Source organism: Syngnathus floridae, chromosome 8, assembly GCF_059516105.1.
Source record: "Syngnathus floridae isolate MCC-2025c chromosome 8, RoL_Sflo_1.0, whole genome shotgun sequence".
Taxonomy (NCBI): domain Eukaryota; kingdom Metazoa; phylum Chordata; class Actinopteri; order Syngnathiformes; family Syngnathidae; genus Syngnathus; species Syngnathus floridae.
Genome location: NC_142420.1, coordinates 1,958,090 through 1,978,445, shown reverse-complemented (window position 1 = coordinate 1,978,445; position 20,356 = coordinate 1,958,090). Strand labels below are relative to the sequence as shown.

Below are 20,356 nucleotides of genomic sequence, written 5' to 3'. Positions count from 1 at the left end.
AGCTAGCAAGGTTGCTATTCATCGGCACAGTCTTCGCCGTTAAGTTTTCCTGACAAATGCGTTTGTGCTGATTCTACAACTTGAGAATTGATGGTGGGAGAACATTTTCATTTATAAGAAGCTTTTTGGGTATGAATTTGTTGAATTCGAACGTTAATTATCGCTCCGTTTAACTAACTTTTTCCCTCTGCCTGAAAGCAAAAACGAGTCTCCGTGATACGAATTTTGAGTAAGTCACTATGGAAATGTTCCCCCTCATTGCGTGCGCGTGGGTTGTCGGTCTCCTGTTCGAACCTCCTCCCTCCTGCGTCCGGTTGCGACTCAGCCATGCCCAGTGAGATAAATCACTCCCACTCTCCGCTAACCTGCACACTGGGGCCGCGCACCGCAGAGGGGCAGACCGTGCTCGCCGAATTCTGCTGTACTGGGAGTCCACTTTCTTCTCCGTCTCTGGTGACTTTTCAGGACAACATTTGCAAAGCATGTCCGGTAGAAGCATACCCGCCAGGGTGCTGCTTGCATTGTGCATCGGGACCGCAGTGCACTGCATGCCCAAGGGGAACCACAAGAACCGAAGACAGGCGCAGCAGCATCACGTCCCCTCGGTGTCCCAGGGTAAGTTTGGGCTTTTTCCAGTCTGCTCACATATGAATTAAGTCATTTGCATCCATGTAACGATTTCACAAGGAAGATGAACAACTGTGGTGTTAATGGGAGATGGAGACTGTGAACAAAGCCAACTGGTGGTGGGTGGCATTAGATCAAAAGTGGAAAAGCGGTTGTGCAAAATAATTTGTTACTGGGGCTCCTTTTAAATTCGAGTTAACACATCTTGAGATACCTCCGCAGACAATGGAGAGTTTTATCTCACAATAAAATGACTTTTTTTAAGTATTGTTGTCCCAGTTACAAATGATTCATTACTGTCAGGGAACTTTTTGGATAACATTCACAGACAAGATTGTCTTGTCTGGTTAAAAATGATTTTCACCTAATTAACGGTGCATTAGAAGTTTGTTTCCACAGCACCAGGTATAGTGTTTAACATTGCGTATGGCGCGAGCGTATTTTCCACTCACATTGCAGACAGATGGACTTTTCCCTTTTTTTTTCCAACGTCCGCTTATTGCTTCCAGCTTGTAGCAGCCTCCCAGCATTGTTTTACCTGCTTTCTTCTCGTGCCCCTACCAGATGGCTGCATAGAGAACGGTCATTTCTACAACATTAACGACCAGTGGGAGCGGCAGTACTTGGGCAGCACTCTGGTGTGCACTTGCAACGGAGTCGCCGGAATTAAGTGTGTAAGCAAGCCCGAAGGTGAGTTAGCATGTGTGTGCCTGCTGTGTTATTTTATCAGCAAGTCTTGTCTTTATTTATCTCGCTGTCTGAGACAAAACAAACAGCTCCTCTTGTGTCCCGTTCCCCTCCCTTCAGTTGAAGAAAGATGTCATGATAAGATCAACCAGCAGTACTACACTGTGGGAGAAACCTATGAGAGACCCAAGGATGGCATGATTTGGGATTGTACCTGCATCGGATCTGGCAGGGGCAAAATCAGCTGCACCATTGCCAGTGAGTTGGAAAACTTCCACAGGAAGTGCCGCCATTAATTATTCACACCACCATGTTCCGGCTCAGCGGTTTTTAACAACTTGACCGATTTTTTAATTATTGGAGACCTCACACAGGATGAAGCAAAAAAATCCCGTGTTTTACTATCATTTTTTATAGTGTGTGGTGTAGTTACGCTGACGTGCAGCTGCTTCCACTTAGCCGTGCGGTTAAAAAATGGCACAAATGTCGAGTCTTTCTTTTTTTGGTACGAGTGACACACACCGGCCCCCCCTGTCTGACTAGATCGTTGTCATGAGGACGGTGCTTCATATAAAATCGGAGACACCTGGAGGAGACCTCACGAGACAGGAGGCTACATGCTGGAGTGCGTCTGTCTGGGGAACGGCAAAGGAGAATGGACCTGCAAGCCTGTTGGTGAGTCATACACACACACACAAACACACACACTGGCTGACTAACTGTATGATAACATGGAAGATGATGCGTTAGTGTCTGAACACTGCCGTGTTCTGTTCTAAACAATAATATTGTTATAATATGAGGCCCACTGTGTGTGTGTCCTGCAGCTGAGCGTTGCTATGACAACACGGCGGGGACATCCTATGTTGTTGGGGAAACGTGGGAGAAGCCCTACCAGGGATGGATGGTTGTGGACTGCACCTGCCTGGGAGAAGGAAGTGGCCGCATAACGTGCACCTCCAGAAGTAAGAGACCCTCGACTCGCTCATAAAGAATGGCAACACTTCATTTTTCAGTATTAACTTTTGATGAGTTGCTTGTGACATCCCGAGAACTCTTTCCTAGTAAATGGGAATGTTCCCATTTTGACTCTGTGCGATCAAACTCGTCTTTGTCTTTTGCCGTTTTGTTTTGTAAGAGTATACACAGGCGCTTTTGTAGTGTCATGTTACATTTGCCACTTTCATTAGGAGCAAGCTGCGAAGGCCCGAATGTGCGTCACACGAGCTGAAAAATGTCATTACTGCTGGTTATTGTAGAGCTCGTCACATGTATCTAATCACATGCTGTCTTTCAAATGGCAAAAACGGTTTCTGCTGGGCGTTTACACTCACCGGATTGAATATTTTGTAGATTCTTGTATAAATGACATCATTACATGAATGTAATATTTCAAAAATGACAAACAGGCCTCCATCCTGCGCCCAATCTAAAGTAAAGCCAGGTTTCACAATGAACAACGATTACAAGATTATGATGAAATATTTGCATTTTTTTTCTAGATCGTTGTAATGACCAAGATACTCTGAGCTCGTACCGGATCGGCGACACGTGGACAAAGACTGACGCCAGAGGCAACCTTCTCCAATGTCTGTGCACCGGGAACGGCCGTGGCGAATGGAAGTGCGAGAGACATGCCTCACTTCACACGACTGGCTTGGGTGAGAACTGACGATATCCATCTGTTTTTCTTTTTTCTTTTTTTTTTTGCGCCCCACTCCTGCTCACCGTGCAGAGAGAATAATGTTTAACAGGGACAGACGTGTCGAAGCAGGGGAAGAGCCAAGTGTTGACGTGAGAAAGATATGTAACTCACCATCATGACCTCATGAGGAACACAGACGTGAAAAAAAATTGAAGACAGGAGAGCAGCACTCAGCAGAGAAAAATGTGCCTCAAGATGTTGAAGGAAATGCTCTCTCCCCAAAATCTAAGTTAATAAAGGACAGTCACATGGTTTCTTGCCCCCTGACCTAATTCCCACGTTCTATTTCAGGCACCGGCTCTCGCGTGATCACGAATATCCAGCCGGCCGTTTACCAGCCCGTTCCCGAGCTTCCGCAAGAGGGACCCTGTCGCACTGACTCCGGACTGTCCTATTTTGTCGGTCAGCGCTGGCTGAGGAGTCAAGGAACCAAACAGATGATGTGTACCTGTTTGGCCAATGGCGTCAGCTGTGAACAGTGGGGTACGTTTTGCTTGTCTCACTCTCCTTTTATAAGTGGGAGTCACTCCAAAGTGAAATAAGAAAAGTTTGTGTCACAATAAGTTCACAAGGTCACTTCACGGGGTCTCAAACATTGTGTTTTCATCCAGATGGCCCGGCTCCGGTGTACGGGGGCAACTCGGGAGGTCAGCCTTGTGTGTTCCCCTTTGTCTACAAGGGCAAGACCTACCACGCTTGCACCTCAGATGGACGCGCTGATGGCCAGCTGTGGTGTTCCATTTCTTCTGACTTTGAGACGGAGCAAAAGTATTCTTTCTGCACGGAAAAGAACGGTGAGCCAACATTTGCAGCAATTTGAAGCCACCGAGGAGCCGGAGACAAACGTTGTTGTCTCCCTTCCTAGTCATCGTGGCGACGAGGGGCGGCAATTCAAACGGCGCTCTGTGCCAATTCCCCTACCTGTACAACGGACGGAACTACACCGACTGCACCGCAGACGGACGCAGAGACGGCATGAAGTGGTGCGGCACCACGACAAACTATGACGGCGAGCAGCGCTTTGGATTCTGCCCCATGGCGGGTAAGTGGGAGTGTTGTGTGGACGAGAAGCAAAACGCAGCTGCTCGGGCTGGAATCGTTTCATCGCCGCGAAGGAGAGGCAATCAAAGACACGTTGAAAGGCGCCTCGATCGTAAATCCAAATGCTTCGCGAAGTCTGCAAGCCAGATATCAGCGGATCTAATTCCAATCATGCCCCCAGACGGTAAACACTGTCTCAAAAAGGTGACGGCTAACTCAATTAGCATGTAAGCTCGTAACAGCGTGGCGGTAAAAGGACTTGACTGAATCTTGTTTTCGGCTTTGACGCCTTGCCCGAGGCAAATTGAAGTCATTTGGCGTGTAAGGGAAGTGTTGTTTTGTTGAATTGGTGTCAGTTAGAGCTCGGCAGGCAACAAAAGGCGCTGAAGGCAATCAAACACCAGGGGGGTTACTGACGTCTGAAGTACCGATGATGCAAGCCACACAAAAAACGAAAGTTTCCAACCACGAGTTCCCTCGACTCGGACGTGGCGTCTCAATGAAACTGTATCCTCTGAGAACAAGGCGAGCGAATCCCAAACAAATCTTTTTGAGCGATATCATCCTAGCCAACATCAAAAGCTCCCTGAACTTCAAAGTTGGCAGATGGGAGATAAAATAGTTTGGCAGCGGGACCGTAAAGACGCTGGAAACATCTGCGACGTTGCGAATAACTTCACTTTTGTAATCTCGTTTTAAAAAGACTACAAGTGTATCCGCATCTCAAGTGGATAATACGATAACTCAATTTAGTGTTATATTTTCCTGTGAAGCTTTTCTATAAATCTTGGGGCCCAAGTTTGGCCAACACCCCGTTGTTAAGAAAACAGCCTGTCAAGGATTTAAGAGGGGGGTGAGTGGTTGCCTCTGCGCACCAGGGGGCCTTTGATTCCCACTTTAATGACTTAACAAAGACTGTCAAAATAAACATTGTAATTGAGATGTTAATGGGGAATGCTAAAAAGAGTCTCAACACCTCCTCCTCTTTTTTTTTTTGCTGTGTTGTAAAGGTTAACGTTGTGTCAGCCATGTGTTCTTTTGGAAACACTTTGGCGCCATCAGGAACGATTTGCATCAAGTACTCGTCCATATTTACTCAATACATTGGAAAAATGGGATCATCTGAATCTTTTCATATATTTAAAAATAGCCTTTCAGTCACATTTTTAGCTCACGGGAAAGGTGTAGCTTGACATGCCTTGCGCAATTGAATTTCAAGCCAAAGTGCTGTGGTGGTGCACGCTTTCCTGGAGAAGCACTTGAAAGAAAAACAAACCAAACCTCTCCCCATCAATCATTTTTCATTTAGACTCACATCAACGCGCCCTTTTTGGAGGCCAGGTGGTCTGGACTGACATGGTGCAGGTCTATCTCACGTCTGCATTCCAACACAGCAGATGGACGGCTATCAACGTATCTCCACCCGCTGACGTGATGCTGTAGCCTCGGTTGTTTAGACTGAAGCAAACAATTCTGGCGCGATGTCTTCCACGCTATGATTTTTAGATAGCACGCCAGCATCCTGCACTTAAGGCAATTCAAGCACGATGGCAGCATTGCGGGGTTTCACAGCCATTTTAAATTAACAAATTATTTTCCTACCTGGTGACATTGAAAAATAGTCCAAAACTAGCGTTAAACTTGTAAGACAGCTTGATCATATTCACACATCGCTATTAAGATGTGTGTCGTCAACGCAAACGTACTCTTTAACTATCTCCCTTTAATGAAGACCACATGTGGAACACACACCATCCTTCCCAAACAGGCACATGTTTCCGCTTTTTGGTCATTACAACGCAGATGTTTTCTGGCCCTTAGCCGGCTAATCAGCATTCTGCTTTTTCGCTCGTGTCTTCCAGCCCATGAAGAAGTTTGTACCTCCAGCGAGGGGGTCATGTACCGCGTGGGGGACCAGTGGGACAAACGCCATGATGTGTTGGATCACATGATGCGCTGTACCTGTGTGGGCAACGGCCGAGGGGAATGGAGCTGCGTCGCCTACTCCCAGCTTAAAGGTATGCGCTGTGCGGGCCGACCACTAAATTGGACCTTCTCTGCGTGTTGTCACATTGGAGAGCAATATTGATCACGCATGAGTGACAAGTTGAAAGGTCGCGAGTGACGTTTAATGAGCTGCATGTCAGAAGGTCAAAGCTGAGCACTCACACCTGTGCTTTACGGGTTTCCAGTTGCACCTGCACCACACACACACCAGATGTTCACCGGCCGTGAAAGACATTTCATTTGGTCGACATCATGTCCTTGCATGTCTTTTTTGACAGCAGCCCTTTGTTTTTTTGTTTTTTTTCAGACCAGTGTATTGTGGATACTCTGACCTATGAAGTGAACCAGACCTTCACCAAGCAACATGAAGAAGGCTACGCGATGAACTGCACCTGTTTTGGACAGGGGCGAGGCCGCTGGAAGTGCGACGCTATCGGTGGGTTGAAGTTGTCTTGCAAAAGTTTCAGCAATGCAAAATGGAGCAGAGCAAATATGGAGGTCATCCATGTATACAAAGAAGAATAATGTGCCTGCCCACAGACCAGTGCCAGGAGCCAGAAACACGAGCCTTCTACCAGATTGGCGAGTCTTGGGACAAAGTCATCCATGGGATCATGTACAAGTGCTATTGCTATGGTAACGGCATTGGAGAACTCAGCTGCGAGCCCCAGCAGTCCTATCCTGGTAAGACAAACTTCTCATTCTCGACTGACTCTAGCCAAGTGATGCTTATTTAAAAACTTTGGTTACTATCTTTTTAAAGGTAAGGTCACTCTCTTTTCAAAGGTATTATTTCCAGAATGCAAACATTGAAAGTGTCATAAATCACGTCTAAAAGTCTTGACTTTGATGTGTGACAGAATGAGATTGGTGGGGTGTGAGTTACTCCCCTGCAACCCCCAAACTCCCCCCCACCCCCCCAAACACACGCACAGGCACATTCGGAGCCTTTGTTCCGGCCAGCATGTGGCACTTCCCCTTCGCCTTTAACACAGCTGTACAAAACGCTAGCGTGCAAGCGTGTCACGCACACAACCCAATTTACATTTTTACAATTACATTCACTGATTTTCTAATTGCAGCAAACATGTCGGAGAGTTTTAGATGTGGTTAAGCATGTGCATCATTGCACGCCGTTTGCCGTGAAGCTAAACCGCTAATTTATGAACGTTAGCCAAAATAAATTGGGTGAGTTCTACTTTATAGAGCGTTTACTCTTGGTTAAGCAGGTTGACAAGAGATTGGAAAAAAAAAAATGCATGGGACGTTTCAGCTGTAACTGGCCATAATAGCAACCAGCTGTGGTTCGTGCAAGTGTGTGTGTGCCATACAACGGTGAGATTTTAAAAGTGAGAGTGAAGTCTGGGCTCCAAGTCAGGGCACAACCATAAAAGGTAAAAAAAGGAAAGCCCGGTGGGAATGCTCACTGAGCTTCGTTATGATAAGATCCTTTAAAAGCCTTTTTGCTTTAATTGCTCTTCTGACTCAGATTGAACTCTCTCACTTATTTTTATTCATAAAATAAAGCTTCACGTATTTGAAAAATATCCAGAACATACAGTCACTCTTAGTATACATATGTGACATTAGCATCGATGATGTGTGCCACACGGGATTCGGCGGAATCCGCCCTTCACTCGTCAGTGGCCTGTGGCTCCGCAACGCTCTTTAATGGCTCCCAGATTGTTTTTGAGGTCTGCGTATCTACGAGCACGTCTGGTTAACCGAGCCACTTGCCGGGAAACCTTGATTACAGCTCTGCTGTTTGGAAAAGCGGTCAGCGGCCTCAGTTCTTTACAGAAGCTACCGGTTTCTATCAACAAAGCTTATGTGGGGTCTGCTCGACACTCAGCTTTTGTTGTAAGCCTTTTTTTTTGTTTCCCGAACAGGAAACATGTTAGGTTTCATCAATGATACTCTTTTTATAGACTTACTTTTCCTACTACCGAAATGTACAGTTTTGTTAGTGATGACATAATAAATTTTTAAGCGGAAACTCCAGTCAGCCGGCAAAAAAAAAAAAAAACGACATTCGAGTACTTGAGGCCATCGGGGAAGTTGTTTGCACAGATGTGGGGCAGATGCTGAATGGTTTTCGGCAGAATGCCTCAGCGGTTTGAAATGGTTTCGTATTAGCGCATTTGGACGTACTTACGATGGGTGTGGTGTTTTAACACCCGGGAGATCAAATAATCACTTGCTAGATAGCATTTTGACGAGCCCATTTTCTATTGTGCTTGTCCTCGAGTGTCGACAGGCTGGGAACACTCTGGACCGGTCGCCACACAATCACAGGAATTGTGAACTGAAAATGTTTTTCTGGCCATATGGTCTTTAATTAGAATGAGACAGATTTAGACAATAGTCCAAATGTGAGATCAGCAGACTGTTTTTTTTCTAATCTCTGGTCATTGAGTAGCTGGTAGAGAGATAGTCGAGTTTTCTCCCATATGCCTGCTGAGGTCCAGGCCGGAATCTAACAGTTCCATGCGATTCTTTTTTTTTTTTCCTGGAAGAATCCTTCCCGCAAAACTTTTTGCGGGGGAGATTAGTGAGCTCTTGTTTATTTATATTTGGTCGTCTGCTATCGAAGTTGGACGATCGCGACCTTTGAACTCCTGTCATCACATTTTGACAGGCCAGTTGTCTTTACGTTTGCGTTGGTGCCATCTTTCCTAGGCGGTCAGCGTCCTGTGCAGGTGATCATAACCGAATCCGCCAACCAACCCAACTCGCATCCCATTCAATGGAACGCCCCACCCTCCGCTCACATCAGCCAATACATCCTCAAATGGAGAGTGGTGAGTTTTGGTCGGAACTTTGTTGTCGCGGCGCTTGTGGAAACATTGAGAGCACAACATTGTTTTCCTTTTGGAAGAAAAATAGCCACAACGCGTGGAAGGAGGTGATGATCCCCGGTCATCTTCACTCCTACACCATCTCCGGACTTAAACCGGGCATCACCTACGAAGGTCAGCTGATCAGCGTGCTGCGCTTCGGACAGCAGGAGATCACACGCTTTGACTTCACCACACATTATGGATCATGTGAGTCAAGAGCGTCCATGTCCGCTGCGTGAAATAATGAATGCCAAAACAAACGATTTCAAAATATGGAAATGTTTTTTTGTGTGCTTTTCTTTTTCAGTGGCCACAACACAAGGCGAGACCACCCAACCGCCACCCGTGGTGGACACCTCCGAGTCGGTGACAGAAATCACTTCCAGCAGCTTCGTCATCTCTTGGGTGTCGGCCTCCGACACGGTGTCCGGTTTTCGAGTCGAGTACGAACTCAGCGAGCAGGGACAGAGCACGAGGGAGCCGTTGGTTCTCGGTAAACGCAGCAACTCGCATTTCATATACAAATATTTTATTGACCAAATATTTAACGTGTTTGTGTACGTTCTGGTCAGACCTGCCCCGCACAACTACATCAGTGAACATCAACGACCTCCTACCAGGGAGGAAGTACACGGTTAACGTCTACGAGGTGACAGATGGCGGCGACAACCTCATTCTTTCCACTTCACAAACCACCGGTGAGTGCATACAAAATTGCTTTGAAGACACCTCAAAGCCAAGGAAATATCTAACACGACATTTTTTCCATGTCGCAGCTCCCGACGCCCCCGCTGAGCACGAAGTGGAGGATATTGGAGAAACCTCGATTGTGATTAGCTGGGATAAACCGCTAGCTCCCATCACCGGTACGACAACTGGCACGATGATCACGCCGATGAGCAACCCTTCAACCCCTTTGTTTTATTCACAGGCTATCGAGTCGTCTACACGCCATCGGTGGAAGGCGAAAGCACCGAGCTGACTCTTCCTGACACGGCAACGTCTGTGACTCTGAGTGATCTGCGGCCGGGCAAATTGTACAACATTAGCATCTACGCCGTGGAGGACAGCTTGGAGAGCGAGCCCATTTTTGTGCAGGTCAACACTGCCGGAGATCCTCTGCCAGGTGTGCAATCACTAAAAAGTCATTAAAAGTCTTAGAATGATTATTTTCCTTGTCAGCGTATCATCATCATGAATTTATTTTAGTGTCATAATATTTCGATATTCATGCTAATATTTATTTTCACTTTAGAGATACTTGAGGTTCTCCTTACTTCTAATCATCCATCACTCCATTGAATCTTATGACCTATTTATGTCTGAGTTTGGAAACCTCCCAGCCACCTTTATAATTTATATTTCCTTGACCTAATCGAGTAAATTAAAAATTGAAATTGAAGCAGCTGGTGCGCTTTTGTTCTGATCGACTGCAAGTACGTAACATTTTCCACTCCGCTGCCAAGCCCAACATGTGGTCGAGCAGATGCTCCAAATGCGAATGTGTGAATGTGTTTGCATAACCTGTGTGATGGAATAAAGATGTGGGACCTGGTTGAGAGAGCACTGCTGTTTTTGGAATCCCAATCTGTTATCACAGATGCACAAATGGCAAGTGGACAAATTGTGGGGTTTTTTTTCAATTTGTCGACTGTCAGAAACCATTACCTGATTTGATTCAAACTCTTAACCTTTAACATAGTTTTGGGATTGGAAGGCTATCTGGTTCATTTTACAACCCAATTTTTTTTTTTTTTATTCTGTCTTGTTAAAGCCTAACACCGGGTGTCTTTCGTTTGTCCACAGAGGAAGTTGCCTCCCCGACAGACCTGCAGTTTTACGAGGTATCAGATAAGAAAATCGTTCTGACTTGGTCCGGGCCAGCCGGCGACGTCTCGGGTTACCGGGTCACGGTGATCCCGGTGGACGCGTCTGGCTCCCCTCAAAGAGAGATGACGCTACCCATCAGCCAAAACTCGTACATTGAGGTGACCCACCTCCAGCCCGGAACGCTTTACCGCTTCAACGTCTACACCATTCACAACGGAGAGGAGAGCATTCCGCTTATCGGGGAGCACACCACAAGTGAGGATGACACATTTAGCAAAACACGCGTGTTTGTGTCATCAAACAAGTTACTAACAAACGCCCAAACGATTTTTACTCCGCAGAGCCCGACGCGCCAACAGATATCCACTTTTCCAACGTGACAGAGGACAGCGCAGTGGTTCTGTGGTTCGCCCCACGAGCCAAAATTAGCGGATACCGTCTCTTCCTGATCGTCGAGGGGTCCAACCCGAAGCAACTTCGCCTGCCGGCTCGGCTCACCCAGTACACCCTCCTCAACCTGAAGCCAGATACAATGTACACGGTGACGCTCCACTCAGAGCAAGACAACACGCTGAGTGAAGGAGAGACAGCCGTCTTCAACACTAGTAAGTGCCAAGATGGCTATTGGCGACCAAATGTTCTTGTGACGCAATAAAAATGACCCAAACTTGCTTTTTGTGCTTGTAGATCCACCAATGGGCAACGCTCCCCACTTCAGCACTGACGTTACCGACACTTCTATTATCATCTCTTGGACTCCTGTGCCACACGTCAGCTACAAGGTTTGCTGGAGCAAATTCAAATTGTAAATTCAAATGTTTTCCATTACGGAAGGTTGAAGAGAGCAGCCATCCCTTTCGAACCACAGACCTCTGGGAATGATCGGATTTAGTCCAAATATGTCACACGAGCGATGAAAATGCGCAGCACTTGGGAAAACTTTGGCCCCTGGCTGACCTTTGCCTCCTGTGTACTACCGCTTTTCTGAGCCGTGCTGACCACGCGTTCATTTATCTCAGTTGACAGTGCGTCCCAGTCAGGGCGGAGAAGCCCCTCGAGATGTGACCTCAGACTCAGGAAGCATTTATGTATCCGGTCTGACTCCCGGCGTGGAATATACCTACAGTGTGCAACCAGTCATCCACGGCCAAGAACAAGGAACCCCCATCACGCGCCGTGTGGTCACACGTGAGTGGAAGCCACTAAATATTAGATTCCCTCTTCCGTCTGACTCGAAGGTTTATTTGACTTTTCTCTCCAGCTCTGTCACCTCCCACTGAGCTCCACCTGGACTCAAACTCGGGCAATGGCGATATTACAGTCCAGTGGAATGGAGCAAATACGCCAGGTAAACACACGAAAAAAAAAAACGCGCATGGAAAAAAATTAATTGTTAATGCGCTGCGTTTTTCTTCGCCCCAAGACATCACCGGCTATAGAGTGACGTGCGCTCCCACCAATGGGCAGCAAGGAAACAGCGTGGAGGAGTTTGTGCAGGCCGGAGAGAACTCTTGCACCCTCGAGAACCTCCGTCCAGGGGTGGAGTACAACATCAGCGTTTTTACCGTCAAGGACGACATGGAGAGCGCTCCCATATCAACAACCATCACTCCAGGTGAGCTCGGCGGGTATTAGAATTTAATGGGAACCACATTTGACAGATCTGAGAGTCAGCATTGTGTTATCTTGTCATCCCCTCCTGCTGAGCAAAGCTTTTTTTTTTTACTCTCAAGTTGAAAGTGAATGTGTTTAGCATTTACCTTTCAATAAATAACACATGCTAGCTAGAATGCTATAGTTGTGTGGGTTATACAAAGAGCAATAACAAATATCTTCCATGAGTGTGATATGGGGGATATAAAGTATACCGTATCTCACTATACTGGAAGTTGACTCACCTTTGCCTCTTTTTTTCTCTTCGTCTTTTTACTCATCCACTTTCTGGCCAACCACTTCCCCCTTTTCTGCACTCTTTCTTCTGTTTGTCTGGTGTTGTTTTTGTGCTTTCTTGTTCTCTCCCGTGTTCCGTGGAACCGTCCTCTCACAGAGGTCCCGCAGTTAACCGACCTCAGCTTCGACGACGTTAGCGACACCACCATCAGCCTTCGCTGGTCTCCGCTCAACACCACAGCCGTCACTGGTTACAGAATCACGGTGATGGCGGCGGGCGAGAGCGTGCCCATCTTCCAAGATATGGTTATGCCAACCACCGGGCATTATACGGTTTACGGCTTGGAACCCGGTATCGACTATGACATTAGCGTGATCACCGTGACGGAGGACGGAGAGAGTGAGCCTACCGTGTTCACGCAGCAGACTTGTAAGCAAAAGCATTCACAATACTTCTGATGGCTTGAGTGTGATGTCAATAGAGGATCTGCGTTTGCTCTGTTTTTTATAGCTGTGCCGGCTCCCACTGATCTGGGCTTCGGCCAGGTTGGACCAGACCTTCTGGAGGTCACATGGGTCGCGCCACGCGTCCCCAACAGGGCTGACATCAACAACTTCCTCATTAGGTTTGAACATTAAAGTTTGCACGAATCAAAACATGGCTTGTCTTTCACAGTTTAGGCCTAACTGCAAATAATGTTTTGTCTCCAGGTACCATCCCATCAACGACGACGATGACCTCACGGAAACTAGTGTGGATGGCACCATGAACAATGTTGTGTTGAGAAGTGAGTTGGAACAAAAGCAAGAATTATACAACATCTTGAAAAGGTTTTTTATTTTCCAACATTGTTTTTCCCCCGTGAACAGATTTGCTGCCAAACACAGAGTATCTGGTGAGCGTGGTGTGCGTTTACGAGCAGAGAGAGAGCTCGCCCCTTGTCGGCACACACAAAACGAGTGAGTTGATGTGACGCACATTTCCTTGTCATTGAAGTCTCGATAGAATTTGAATTTGACAGTAGTGCATCTCTCCCAACCTTCCTCAGCTCTGGATTCACCGGTCGCGCTCCGTTTCTCTGAGATCTTCACCACCTCCTTCACCATTCACTGGCTGGCTCCCCAGAGCAAAATCACGGGCTACCGCATTCGTTACCAGATGAGCAGCGGTGGAAGAACCAAGGACGAGAGGCTCCCTCCTTCCAGGAACCACTTCACCCTGACAGGATTGGCCCCGGATACCGATTACCTGGTGAACGTCTACGCGGTTAGCGGGACACAGGAGAGCCTGCCGCTGAGTGGCAATCAGAAGACGAGTATGTAATCACGTCCTTCTCGTCATCGTCTTGGAATGTTGTCCTTCTAAGCGTGCGCTTTTATGCTTTGCCTCCAGTTTCTGATGCTCCTACAGACCTGGAAGTTCTCGACTCCACCCCCACCAGCATCACCATCCGATGGGATTCGCCTCCCGTCACCGTGCGCTACTACAGGATCACGCATGGCGAGTCAGGTAGAGCAATTTCCTCCTAAAGATGATCTTGGCGAAACCTGGATTTATCTACTATTTACCCGTCAATATGTGCGTTAGTTCTTTTCATCAGCGTTTCTCTGGCTCTTTTATTCAGGAGGCCACAGCAATCCCAAGGAGTTCACCGTGCCTGGCTCTCAGTCCACCACCACAATCTCCAACCTGCAGCCCGGTACCGACTACACCATCACCGTCTACGCCGTAACCGGCAGAGGAGACAGCCCGGCATCCAGCACTCCCATCTACGTCACGCACAGAACCGGTACGCCAGCATGCAAACACAATCAAAAACAAAGACGCACACTTCTAACGTTCCTGATCTGTCATTTCAGGGGTGGACTCTCCTTCCGACATGGAGGTGATGGACGTCAACGACAACAGCGTCACGGTGAGGTGGAGCCCCGCTCAAGGTCCAATCAAGGGGTACCGGGTGACCGGGGTCCCCAGAAATGGACAGGGCTCGTCTTTCACTGAAGTGGTGGCTCCAGGTAATGTCACATTTTTTTGCAGGTTTTCTTTTTGGGTGAACTTGGCTTCACTCTAAAGTCTTTTCTTTGCTCATCCAGACCAGACAGAGATGACTTTCTCCGGCCTGATGCCAACGGCGGAGTACACTTTTAGTGTTTATGCTCTGGGACAAGATGGGGAGAGTTCTCCATTGGTGGTGAACGCGCTAACAAGTAAGTCTTCTGTTTGTTGTACCATTTTCCTGCAATTGGGCACTCAATATGAACACGTTCCCTCATTTTTAGATGTAGACCGTCCCAAAGACCTGACCTTCTCGGACATCGACTCCACTTCTTTGCGGATCAGTTGGGACAGTCCCGACGGAATCGTTACGGCTTACCGGGTCTTGTACTCCAGCTCTGAGGAGGGCGAACGAGAGCTGCGGCCTTCTCCAAGAGGAGACGCCGAGTCGGCCGTTATCTACGGCCTGCAGCCAGGCACTGAGTACACGGTGAAGGTCATCGCCCTGCACGACGACACGGCCAGCACAGCGCTGGTTGGAACTCAAGCTACAGGTGGGACATTTTCATTATTTGCCCTCGTTTTGGGTTATTAATCTGCTGTTTCTTGTTGACCCACATTAGAATGAAATTGAAAATGACTTTCATGGCTCTCCCTGACACTGTTTTGCCCCTCTTTTCCTCACAGGAATCTCCCCCCCTACCAGTCTCCAGTTCTCGCAGGTCGGCCCCACGTCCTTCACCATGCACTGGGCCGTGCCGGGTCAAGAAAACAGACTAACTGGCCAAACGGGCCTCACGGGCTACCGTGTTGTTGTAAACCCTAAAAACAAGAGCGGACCCACCAAGGAGATGAATCTGGCCCCAGACACAACAAAGGCCCACGTCACCGGACTCATGGTGAATGTCTCCAATGTCAACATTCTGTTCATACATGTGAAAGTAGAGTTATTTTGACTTTGCTATAAATGACTATTTTTCTTTTTTCTTCTAGGTTGCAACTACTTATGATGTTCACGTGTACGCTTTGAAAAACTCCTTGACCAGTCGACCGGTCCAAGGAGAGGTTACCACACTGGAGAGTGAGTTTTCTTCAAACATTATTTCAACTACAAATCAAATCAAGACTTTTTTCTAATTATTTTTGTTATGTCAAATCAAAGCATTCTTGTGTTTATCCAAAGCTGAAAAACTTAGTCTTCCTCTCCGTGTTTCTCCGACCTTATTTTTCCAAGATATCAGTCCCCCTCGTCGCGTGCGCCTCACTGACGTCAACGACTCCTCCATTACGCTGACTTGGCGCTCCAAGACGGATGTAATCTCGGGCTTCCTGGTCGAGGCCACGCCCACTTCCTCTACGAGCTTCGTTCCCATTCAGAGGACCATCGGCGGTGACTCGCGCTCGTATACGATCACGGGTACGCCGTTGTTACATGCTAGATTTGCACACAAATCTTCATCTATGATTTGTTTTGAAAAAAAAAATCGACAAATTAACATGACTTTGCCTTTCAATTCACTACAGGACTCGAGCCTGGTACCACTTATAAGATCAACATCTATACACTGAAAGGAAACGGCCGCAGCGTACCTTTTACCCTCACTGCCTCCACAAGTAAGCTTCACTCAAGAGTAGCATTTAACTCCAACCAAAATAAGATTGGAGCAAGTTGAAAACTCTTTCTCTCGTCTTCATCGTGATCTTCTTCAGCCAAACCGGTGGTCAGCCCTCCCACCAATATCCAGTTTACTTCGCTGACCCCCAGCAGCATCTCCTTCTCATGGGAGCGTTCTCGCAGCCCGGGCGTGACCGGCTATTACGTAACCTACGAGCAGCCCGGGGCTGTGCCTCAAGAAGTCATTCCCAGACCCCACTCCAGCCAGAACTACGCCATTATCACCGGTGAGCCACTCCATTTCAATTCACACCCACAAACAAATGGAAAGATCACAAAATGGAAGAGACTTTTTATGTGAAATGTCTGCTCACAGGTCTGAAACCAGGAACAGAATATGTCATTAAGATTGTTGCCCTGCAGAATACTTTGAGAAGCATACCGCTCATGGGCAAAGCCAGAACCCGTAAGTACACTCCGCTTACACGAACAATTCAGTCGAACAGCTGAAGCCCCAGTTCCAAATTACTTTGTTGCTTTTTATATCCATATTAAAAGCATATAATGATTTACTGGCTGTACAATGACAAAACATGTTGCTGTTCACTGCAGTTCACACAACTATGAACTGTTGGATTTCCTGTTGTTTGCCTCGCCTGCCATAAAACAGAGTTGGATGCAACATACTGCACATTTTTGACTCGACATTTTATTGTGCTCAAGCAGAGCCAGCTCCAAGTCATTCTCTACTGGTCCCCGAGCTGCCTCAACTTCCTGTTTCTCACCGACCCACCACTGACGTCTTGGACGTTCCGGAGTCCTTCAATGACAAAATGTAAGCTTGTGTAAAACCACATAAGAACATTGTGTCAAAAAGAAATTTAGCACTGTTGCTTAGCTCTCCCAAACCGATTTTTTTTCTTTTTTAACGTGCTTAGCTTTGACTCCAACCATGTCCACTTGGCTGGTACGAGCGGCCAGAGCCGACCGGGTCAGCAGGGCCAGCACATCTACACCGAATATCAGAGCCTCGGTCCTAACAATGGACTTCACGTCCCCCTCGGTGGACCCAAAGAAGGCCAGAGACCCATTCTCCGGGAACCTCTCGTCTACATTCCCGTGGCGGGCCCCGACGGGAACAGAGTGCCCCTGGTTAAGGTGTGTTACTTTCAACGCTTCTATCCGCGACCTGTGAACTTATTTGGTATGTTGGATGCGTCGGGGCAGGTGAGCGAAACGCCTCTGCCGGGCCTTGCCTTCGGTTTCCCCGACAACGAGACGGAGTTGCCCCAAGAAGCGCAGACCATCACAACCATCTCTTGGCAGCCCATCCCGCACACCTCCGAGTATGAGGTGTCATGTAACCCCATCACGGACATGGAGGAAAGAGGTTTTCAGGTAACAAAACTTCCGGGTGGCAACATTTTAGATAAAAGCGGAGATGCCAATGGTCTGATTGCATTTTTTTCCCCCTTCAGATGCGTCTTCCTGGCTCTTCTAACAGCGCCACTCTGATTGGACTCACATCCGGAGCCTCTTACAATGTGGTTGTGGAGGCCATGAGGGGCGGAGCTAAGGAAAAAGTTCTGGAGGAAGTTGTAACCGTTGGCAATGCAGGTATGTCCCGAAATATGTTGTGATTGCACAGAAGAGCACAATGCTATCAGTGTAGGAATATCACAATTTGTGTTCTTCCTCTTAGTTCCAGGAGACATCCCCATTTCCACCAACCGCGACGTGTGCTATGATACGTTCACGCACACGTACCACGAGGTGGGCTCGGAATGGGAGCGCATGTCCGAGACGGGCTTCAAGCTGTGGTGCCACTGTTTGGGTCTGGGCAGCGGCCATTTTAGGTGTGATTCATCCAGTGAGTGGCTTATTAACCAACATCCCAGCGTGCTTTTCTAACAGGCAGCACTCCATGGAATGAAAAAAAACCCCATTCTATGTGATTTAACCAATGAGGAATTTATGAAAAGGACGGCAATCATTGAAAATATGATACAAAATCTTTTTTACGGAAGCAACATCACAAATTGTTCCTCCGACGTATTATAAATTCCTGAAAAGCTATGTTTAAATGAAGCCATAAAATTGTACAATTCTATGAGCCGTGCTTTTGCGCTCTCAGCATGGGCAGTATGGACAAAATAATTCATAGATCGGATAACTTTATGAGCATTATGATAATTCAAGCAGTGGTGAATTCTGAAAAAGTCATTTCGCACAGTTCTGTTTGTCTGCCCATGTTGATGTGTCTGGTCTGCGTTTAAAAATAATTATTTTTATGAAACAGCGCAGAAAGAGAAGCGAGGCTAATCCAGCTACAAACAGCTCGCATAACAATATAACAAAACTTGAGCTGGAACCAGGGAAATGTGTCACTGAGGGAAAATTCATACCTGTACTTTTCATCTCCCCAAATTTTTAAACACACCCGTTAATCTTTAAACCCTCTCGCTCCATCTTTCCCGTGATCTCGTTCTCCTTCAGAGTGGTGCCACGACGGCGGCAACAACTACCGCATCGGCGAGAAGTGGGATCGCCACGCCGACAACGGTCACATGATGAGCTGCACCTGTCTGGGCAACGGCAAAGGAGAATTCAAATGTGAACCGCGTAAGTATGGCCTCAGGTTGGAAGATGAACTCAAACTTTGCGTCAATTTACAATCTGTACTTTCCCCACCAGACGACTCCACGTGTTACGATGACGGCAAAATGTACCATGTTGGAAACCAGTGGCAGAAAGAATACCTGGGAGCCATTTGCACCTGCACTTGCTACGGCGGACAACAGGTACATTGTCGTTAAATGAAAAGCGTATTCTTATCTCCGTGTGGAAACTGAAGCTCCACCTTGTTTCATATTAACAATCTCAGGGCTGGCGTTGCGAAAACTGCCGAAGGCCAGGCGGGCAGACCCACGTGGAGGCTGACCTGCTCCAGCCTGTCCATCCCGATGTCTTTGACCGCTACAGAGAAAATGCTCAACGCAAACTGGTCAGTATTTTATCAAAACAGGCTCCTGCTAGCTAACGTAGAAAAGCCAACCAGTTCTTTTCTCGTTCCAGAACATCCATTGCCCAATTGAATGTTTGAGTCCCGAACTGCTCGCCGACGCCCAAAGCCCCTCAAAGTAGAGAATCAGAAAATGAAAGAAATGTGAGACCGCTTCAAGAAGGACATCTCCTCTTGTCACGAAAGCAAGACCTTTCTACCACATGTGTGCCTTCACCACATTAGTGCCTTAAGATGACTTCCCAGTAAACTGCATCTTTGCCTTCCAGACAACATTTTGCTGCTGGTTCTTCCGTCCAAGCAGACATTTTTGTATTGGAATCCTGCCAACACACAGACAAAGTTAGAATGCATTCAAACATGCTGTACATAGACACACACACAACACAATACTGTGGCACTAGGTCTTTTTCTACTATATTTGCGTTCATGTCTTAATGTCACAATAATGTTCCAAGAAGTCGCACCGGCTATGTCACAATATCATTATGTTCACTTTGTGTCTGAGTGTATTGCAAAACGTTTATTTTGCAATGAGGCTATCTAACTGTGATAAATATTCAAGAATGCCAAGAAGAAAGCAAAAGTTGAGCACCGCTACTTGTGAGATGCTATTAAAAGCCACCCAACAACGTCTTGCTCGTCTGCAGCACACTTCATTTTCATCCCTTCATAAAAAAGCCAAAGTTGGCTGACCGAAAAGGTAAATGTTTAACCGTTCCTTTGAAAATGTCACCAATATTTCGAGGTGAGGTGTATTTTATTTTCTGAATGGTTTGATTTTCCTGTCTATTTTGTTTCTTTTATTTATCCCTTTTTTATTCAGGCATTTTGTTCAATGCTATTTCAGGGTTGTACACTTTTTTAAAAATGGTTGGTGCCGAACTGAACTACTGTGGACCTTTTTAATAAACTGACAAATACAACTTTCTGTTGTTTTTTCTTGTCTTATGGGAGAGAGATAGAGTTCAGTGCTACCAGGCTGCCTCCTATTGGTCAGTCTTGGTACCACGACTGACATGGTTACGGCAGTAACGCGTATAATTGACTAATACAGCACAAACCGTTTGAGTCCAGAGGGAAAAAACGACATTAT

At 46.9% G+C, this 20,356-nt stretch overlaps 1 protein-coding gene across 2 annotated transcripts; it reads left to right on the top strand.

The window, feature by feature from the left end:
- On the top strand, positions 1–20,186 carry fn1a (fibronectin 1a). 2 transcript variants are annotated; one of them, XM_088383036.1, is made up of 50 exons: positions 1–93; positions 466–615; positions 1,192–1,317; positions 1,435–1,572; positions 1,858–1,989; positions 2,142–2,279; positions 2,817–2,975; positions 3,311–3,502; positions 3,631–3,813; positions 3,885–4,061; positions 5,923–6,078; positions 6,375–6,503; positions 6,608–6,751; positions 8,747–8,868; positions 8,946–9,114; positions 9,215–9,400; positions 9,480–9,605; positions 9,684–9,773; positions 9,839–10,033; positions 10,714–10,992; positions 11,079–11,342; positions 11,425–11,519; positions 11,757–11,925; positions 11,999–12,085; positions 12,161–12,352; positions 12,785–13,057; positions 13,139–13,253; positions 13,339–13,415; positions 13,498–13,587; positions 13,677–13,943; positions 14,021–14,137; positions 14,253–14,417; positions 14,488–14,643; positions 14,722–14,835; positions 14,908–15,177; positions 15,311–15,522; positions 15,617–15,704; positions 15,858–16,040; positions 16,148–16,237; positions 16,334–16,525; positions 16,615–16,704; positions 16,965–17,073; positions 17,177–17,396; positions 17,466–17,636; positions 17,717–17,855; positions 17,941–18,108; positions 18,735–18,860; positions 18,933–19,039; positions 19,123–19,242; positions 19,314–20,186. In XM_088383036.1, exons 2-50 carry the CDS (start codon positions 483–485, stop codon positions 19,380–19,382), a joined length of 7,509 nt encoding a protein of 2,502 aa, XP_088239162.1. In that variant the 5' UTR covers positions 1–93; positions 466–482; the 3' UTR covers positions 19,383–20,186. The 2 variants fall into 2 exon arrangements, with proteins under 2 accessions (XP_088239162.1, XP_088239161.1); XM_088383035.1 differs by lacking the exon at positions 1–93 and having other exon boundaries at positions 358–615.
- Positions 20,187–20,356: the final 170 nt, after the last annotated feature.